Source organism: Buceros rhinoceros, unplaced genomic scaffold (genome assembly GCF_000710305.1).
Source record: "Buceros rhinoceros silvestris isolate BGI_N320 unplaced genomic scaffold, ASM71030v1 scaffold1454, whole genome shotgun sequence".
NCBI lineage: Eukaryota > Metazoa > Chordata > Aves > Bucerotiformes > Bucerotidae > Buceros > Buceros rhinoceros.
This window is the reverse complement of record NW_010406358.1, coordinates 42,461-49,570: the sequence shown is the minus strand read 5'-3', so window position 1 is coordinate 49,570 and position 7,110 is coordinate 42,461. Positions and strand designations below refer to the sequence as shown.

At 42.6% G+C, this 7,110-nt stretch overlaps 1 protein-coding gene across 1 annotated transcript in view; it reads left to right on the top strand.

Moving 5' to 3' along the window:
- Window positions 1–7,110, top strand: part of LOC104491592 (receptor-type tyrosine-protein phosphatase mu-like) — a gene marked incomplete at its 3' end in the record, with an annotated part of 146,412 nt that overhangs the window by 102,697 nt on the left and 36,605 nt on the right. Inside the window, exons 9-10 of the mRNA XM_010134042.1 lie at window positions 1,099–1,173; window positions 6,150–6,337. Coding sequence (XP_010132344.1) covers window positions 1,099–1,173; window positions 6,150–6,337 — 263 coding nt within the window. The remainder of the gene's footprint in view (window positions 1–1,098; window positions 1,174–6,149; window positions 6,338–7,110) is intronic.

The window sequence follows — 7,110 nt, the reverse complement described above, 5'->3', positions numbered from 1 at the left end:
TCCTGCTTCCTGGGGAAGTAAGTTTATTATCCTGTATCTAGTTTAATTAGCCACAGCATCCCTGACCTCAACCAATCTCTGCATCCATCCCCAATAGCAACACCACTCTGTTCTTTCCATCCAGAGGAGACATAACCAAAGGAAAGTAGTCTCAGATATGTTCATTTGTAGGGTAAGTGGTAACTGCCAGCATTATTTAAGCTGCTTTTCAGATAGCTCCATCCTAACAAGGACTGGCAACTGTATGCCCTAGAAGATCGACCAGAAAAAAGATGAAGGCCAGCGGGAGCAATCTGACTCCTCACGCAGCAGATCCTTTCTGCCTCCATTCTCCTTTTGTTTCACAAATTCCTGTTGGTCTGTTCAGAGGCACCCAGAACGCCTTACATTCACTGATCCGACCGAGTCTGAGCTGTGTAGACAAGCAGCTGTGGCTGGTTTGCAGTGGGCTTTGCTGAGAAGCCTTTAATGACTCTTTGGCTGACCATCCTGTACAACGCTGTGGTGAACTCCCACTTGTACGCTTGTGCGTACAGCGCTGACTCACATGCCACCTCTGTATACCTGAAGTTAACGTGTGGCCTTGGGCTTTCCCATAGGTTTTGCAAAGGGTTAAACTATCAAATACCGATGTGAGCATTGGTCTGGGTATCACTCCCCAAAAACCAAACAAAGGGTAATATCCAAGGCCTAAGAGTATCTGTGTACATTATCCACCTGTCTGAACAAATCAAAAAAGGAGATAAAAAATGAACTGTAGTGGCGTATTTGCATACAGTGTTTACAGTATTTTAGGTAAACTTACTGATGATCAAAGCTTCTGTCAAAAGCACCTCTTGTCATTGAGACGTCTTCATCTGAGCATCGCTGTTCAGCCTGATCGTGGGGTGGAAGAAGTGCGTTTGTCATCACCGACCAAAACGCTTTCTCTGATGACATTTCTTTTAACAAGTCGATCTCATTCAGTTCTTCACCAGACCCACCTGCTTGTCCTGAGCCCAACCCCCGCAGCAGGACGGTTTACGCACGCTGTGTCCCTTGGCTTAAGCAGCCCCGTATCCCTGCGCTGTCTCTAACCGCCTTTGTTTCTCTTTGCAGCTGTATCTTCACCATCTTCATTCACAATGAAAACTAACACACTGAGCACAACAGTGCCTAATTCTTATTACCCAGGTAACCAATTTTTTTTCTTGGTTTCCACCCTATATAGACCTTTTCTTAATAAAATCATACATAATTACGTTTTTATTCTTCTTGCCATAGAAATTTAATGCGTACATTAGCAACGTGCCGGTTGCTTACAGTAGCTTTCTCAAGAAACCTCGGGAACGTTTATCAATCATTTACTGTTCTCTCTCTTTCTACCTCTTCTGCATTGACCTGCTTATGATGTATGACAGATCCATTTGTGCCAACTGCAATTTTAGGTGAGAACATTTCCCTTTATCAAAGTTTCTTGCTGAAATCATGTGGAGAGTCTCAGTTCTCGGGGTACAGGCAATAGCATGCAAAAAGCTGGAGGCTCGTGGGAAGGGGAGGGGTGGTAGTTTGGCTACACCGAGAATGCTTCGGACAGTTATCAGGCTTGATTGCTACTGTCGTCGTGCACGTCAGGGGAGAGAAGAGAGAAATAATTTTAACAAGTGGATTTGCGAGGAAATGTTTATGCATGTATTTGGAGTGACACAAAAGAATTTGATTATCGCAGCAATTGAAATAGCTTCCCTCATTTTTTTTTCTGTTTTATCTCAGAACTGAAGATGTCACTTCTTAAAAATACCATTTTTTCCTAATTAGTCTATTCATGGTATAGAAAATCAGACAAAATACCATTTGGGCCATCCCCCAGCAATCATTTCTTCTCACAATACCGCGCCATTTCTGACGTGCTTTGTCAAAGTCAAGCTTCAGAGGAGAGATGGTGTTTTGAACAGCAAAATGATGACGTGACACTGAGCGTATAGAGTTTCTTAAGCATCAGGTGTCACAGGCATGAAATAAAACGATAGAACTGCAGGTTAAAAACATAAAGCATTTCCACTGGGGAGGTAGGAAGAGCTGCTGTTGCCCAGTGTCAGAGAGCGAGATCTCTGCACAGCGATAAAACACTGAGCATGAGGCACTATTGCATTTTCAAAGCTTAAGTAACGCCTACCGCTTCGTGGCTTGGCTCCACTGACACCTCCTTCCCCTAGTAACCCTAAACTGAGCAGGGAGATCTTCTCTAGACAGTCAGTCAAAACGCACTGTGGCAAGAGTTCAGACTCCACTGTTAAGCCTATCCATTGTTTATGCTTTTTCACAATATTTTTACAAATATTTTTTTCTCCTCCTTTTTTCTTCAAATCACTGTTGAAGTAAACACCCCTTAACTGATTCCTGCCCTTAAACTGCAAGTTAAATCGGCTTAAGTGAAGCAGAGAAGTAGAGGTTTAGGAAGGTGATCTTGAAAACTTGTTAGCCCATTCCAGAGCGATAACTTGGAGGAGGAACTTGCGTGGTTTCTATACACTGTAAATCTGGAAGAAGCTAACGGTGGTGGCTGTAACAGTGCCGTAATCTGCATGCAAATGGAATTGGCAGCGCCTTGTCACTGCCCGAGATGTTAGATTGTGTGTGTGTGTGTGCTTGAGCATTCGTGCAACGCTTCATCCGGTAGATGTTCTTTCTGACCTTGAGAAAAGGTGGGCAAGGAGAAAAGTACTGGTATCAGGAGAAAAACTTTTGAGATTTCCTCTCTGGATTATGAAGTTTTAGTTACTGGTTTCTCTGATATTTTTTTTTTTGTGTGTGTGTGTGTGATCCTTTGCTATTTAATAATGATGGTAAAATTATTAGTTAGTTTTTCTTTCCACAAGAAGAAATCTCTAAGCAAGTAATTCAGATATTAAACAAACACATGGAGGGAAATTTCTTTGCTTTTGCTAAGTCTGTAAAATTTTGACTACGATATGTATTTTATAGTCTAGTATTATGTATTTGTAGTCTTACTATAGCAACCGGTGCTACTCATCTCAGAAAATCCTCCAGTGCAAATGCCTCACTGTGGAAAAAGAGTGTTTTTGTAACCTTGCAAGTTAAAAATCTCGTACCCTTTTATGGGTGATGTTCCATTCAGACCAGGTTTCCCTCCCGCAGTCTGCCTGTGACTCTGTGTGTGGGAACGGTGCATTATCTGAGCTAAATTAAATCAGCTGTGCTCAAGTCAGAAGAATATAGCTATTAGTAAAACATGCTGGATTTTAATTGCAACTAATAGCTGTTCTTGCTGTCTTCCGATGTCCAAAGAACTTGTGTTAGACTGCAGGATCAAGCCTGCTGAATGAACTTGCTGGTGTGACCTCCTGGGAAGGGGTCAGGACTGGTGAAAGGCTGAGCTGAGTTTTCAACAGCTGCTGCAAAGGCCACCGCACATTTACCACTTCCAGATTTCTATACAGCAAGTGTTTTTGACTATTCGTGTAAATTAGGAACTTCTTAGCCCCTGGAAAAAAAAAACCAAACCTGATGATGAGTGGTGAACACTCGAAATGGTGCGGGAAGAAACAGTTTGAGGGGAACATCTGAGGGAGAACTTCCATGCGTAGCCTAATAAACTAAGTGAAATCCTAGGATTTAAAAAAACACTTTACATAACAGTTGTTAAATTTATACTTGCTGAGCACAAGTGTGGGTCACGTTTGTCTGGTATCAGCGACGTGCATATTTCTGAAATCGGGGAGAGAAAGGATTCTCAGCCCAGAAAAGAGGTTGGGCTGGGTTTCCAGACACCACCTGCACCATGAGTTCATATAACTAGTAAATAAATATTTAATAAATGTTGTGCAGCTCTGTGGGAATGAGTAGATGGAGAGCAGAATAACTGCAGCTGTGGGAGGGTTTAGGCTGGACAAACTTGCCGCTGCATCTGGAGGAGCTCACCCTTTGAAGAACAGTGGGCTGAGATGTTCATGCTACAGTGCTCAAAGGCAAAGCAAAAAGCTATAATTGATGTGGCTCCTAATCACTGCCAAAGAGAGGAAAGTAGTATTAGTGCAGCTATAAGAGATAAAGAAATGGAGAGAGGAAAATTGGCCCCAAAATAAAGGATCTCACAGGAAGGGGATTCATAAGGATTAAGCTGCTCTCTGATAACTTTGTCTTCATCTCAGTTACTACCAAGGAATTCTGTCACATGCCAAAAACTCCACAAGTTTTCTAACCTGTTTCTAAAATTGAAATAAGCCACCCAAAACCCCATGATCAACTTCCTACACTTTTTTCGTCTTTTGTGTCTTAGCCACCTTGTAGTTTCCAGGTGCCATTTCAACAGCTGCATGCTGTACCTACACTTGTATGCCACGCGTCATGCCATGCATCCCCGGGTGCTTCACGGCACAGTTCTATCACACATTAGTCAAAAACTGTCAGATTTTATGGCTAAAAGCTGAACCCCTTTCCTCTGCGTTAGGTCAGGTCAGCGAGCTGACAGGAGGAGCAGAGGCGTGCCCGTACTCAGACCCATGAGTTTTTTGCCGTTGTTTTTGGTTTAGGTTTAACCGCGCAGTTCACGCTGACGGTATTCTTACCAAGGACCAGATTTCCTGTGTCTTAGTGTCAATTGAGAGAACCTAAAGTCACCCTTGGAATGCAGTTTGTTGGCTTTATTGTCAGTTTTCATTGGTGTAACTATGACCACAGTCTCACCTTTAATGAGGTGTGGTAGTATTTGTAGTGTGTACATGAGGATCTGGAACCTTTTCATATTTATGGAACTTTCTGCTGCCATATATCTAACTTATGAACGTGGAAATGTTGTTTTAATGCTTCCCTTTCATACAACGTAATTTAGTAAGTAATATCTTTCTAGTAAATACAGTCTTTTTATAAACCCCTTGCTGTGTTTAGTGTGCAGCCAGTGAGGACAAGTCAAAGCACCACATTGCAGTCAGAAATCAAAATCTCCTTGAGATACTTAAAATTATTATTTGGGTAAAGAGAAAAATATTTATGATGACACTCGGGCCTTAGAATTTGGGTTGGGCTTTTTCTCTTGTCAAGTCTGAGCCAGTTTTTAGAATTCCATCTCAACAGGAAGAAGGTCGTGTTGCTTCTTTAGGCAGAGCTCACTTTCACATCTGTCTGTTCACTGCCAAGTGTAAGTTTTGATCTCAGTTGCATCTGTGAGAATTGACTCCCAGTAAGACACCTTGGTTCCAGAATATTTGATTTATACTGTGAAACTGAGATCAAAATCTGACTTGTTTAGGAAATCACTCGGTAAAGACCAGATTACAAACATAAAATTTACCTGTAATTATGAATGTAGTACTGTTGCTTATGGCCTGTTTCCTTTTTCTCCTCCTTTTTTTCTCCTGATATGTATCTTCTTAAAAGTGCCAATCAATGGTAAGTTGCCCATTTGCCCCATGGAAGAGATGTGGAGGGTTGGGAGAGTACGTGTCTCGTAAAAATTTTAACCAGCCCACGGGGTTCTCCTGTTTGTTGGCTTGCATGTCAGTTGACATACACCATTCCATGCCTCACGTGATGGCTCATGATATACCGTGGTCCTAAAGCATGTACAGCAGCCAGTCGAGACATTTTTTCCTGATCAGATGATCCTTTGCATTTGTCCTCTCATAGTTTGTCTCCAAATGTTGTATCAGATCTACATTTCCATTGCAGTCCTAGCTTGAGAAAACCATAAGCCATTTTGTGCATCTTTTTATTTTGCTCACTCCAAACATTTGCTCTAAATTTGCAGTGTAAAATGTAGCACGTCAGTAACCTAAGGAGAACGCAAGCCCAGTTTTGTTCCATGGGACTTGCTGAAGTTTCAGAAAGAAACTTCTGTGCAGTTTAGAACCAAACGCCTAATTTAAAACCCGTCTGTAATCAGCTAGTGCTATTTAAAACAATATCGGAGTTCGGACTGCTCTGCAATGCTTCCATTGTAGAACCATGGACTTTGCCTCATTCCAACCAGTCTTGCAGCTTCCCTGTGTAACCTGCTCCGTGGATTTACTGTTCTTCTGGAGTAGCCCTCACAAGACAGAAGCAATACTGATGGTGCCAGATTTCTGCCATTCCTCGAGAAATCTGTGTAATTTGTATGTCTGTTCATAAGTGAAAACGAGCCAGTACATCATGAGATACTCTTTTTCTAGATGAAACCCATACGATGGGCAGTGACACAAGCAGCCTGGTCCAATCCCATACCTACAAGAAGCGAGATCCGGTGGATGTGCCCTACCAGACGGGACAGCTTCATCCAGCCATCCGCGTAGCCGACTTGCTACAGCACATCACCCAGATGAAGTGCGCAGAAGGCTACGGATTCAAGGAGGAGTATGAAGTAAGTGTCAGGTCCAATGATCTGATGACTGTGTCTTCTGCGCTGTTGGCTTTATCTCTCTGTTCCTCAGAATAGGAAAAATAATTGTTCAACCAAGTCAGGCAGCTGCTGCCTGAGGGGAGGTATTGCATGGACAGGGTCGTCTGTGCAGTGAGGCAGTTTTCCGACTGTAACCAGCCAGGATGGGGAATGAGACATAAAAGCCTTTCTTGGAAATCTCTGCCAATTCTAATTTCAAAGCTGTGTGCCCAAAAAGACCGGGACCATTACGGTTCTGCCGCAACTTGCTGTATTTTCCTTTCACTATTGAAGAATAGAGCTTTTTCCCAAAATCATGCATCTAATCACAGTAGCCCTGTAACATGGCATTAGCATAGAAATCAAGTTCTGCAGGCAGTACGTCTTGGAATAACAGTATTCATCATGGAGAAGTGTGCAAATCTTCAGAGAGGCCTGTAGGGCTAGAAATTTTTTCTGTGGTGCCTGAACCATTTCCCACTAGCTGGAGGGTATCTCTAATCCTCATTATTTTTCACATGAACTCTCTTCCTTTTTTTATAAATACAACTTCTGTTTCCTCATTTTGTCATAGACTGACCTGTTTCTCCCTGTTACTGTCTTGGTTTTAAATGTCACGACCACTACATAGAACCACAGACTGGTTTGGTTTGGAAGGGACCTTAAACATCATCTAGTTCCTGCCTGTGACGTGGGGCTTGGGACACCTTCCGCTAGAGCCGGTTGCTCAAAGCCCCATCCAACCTGGCCTGGAA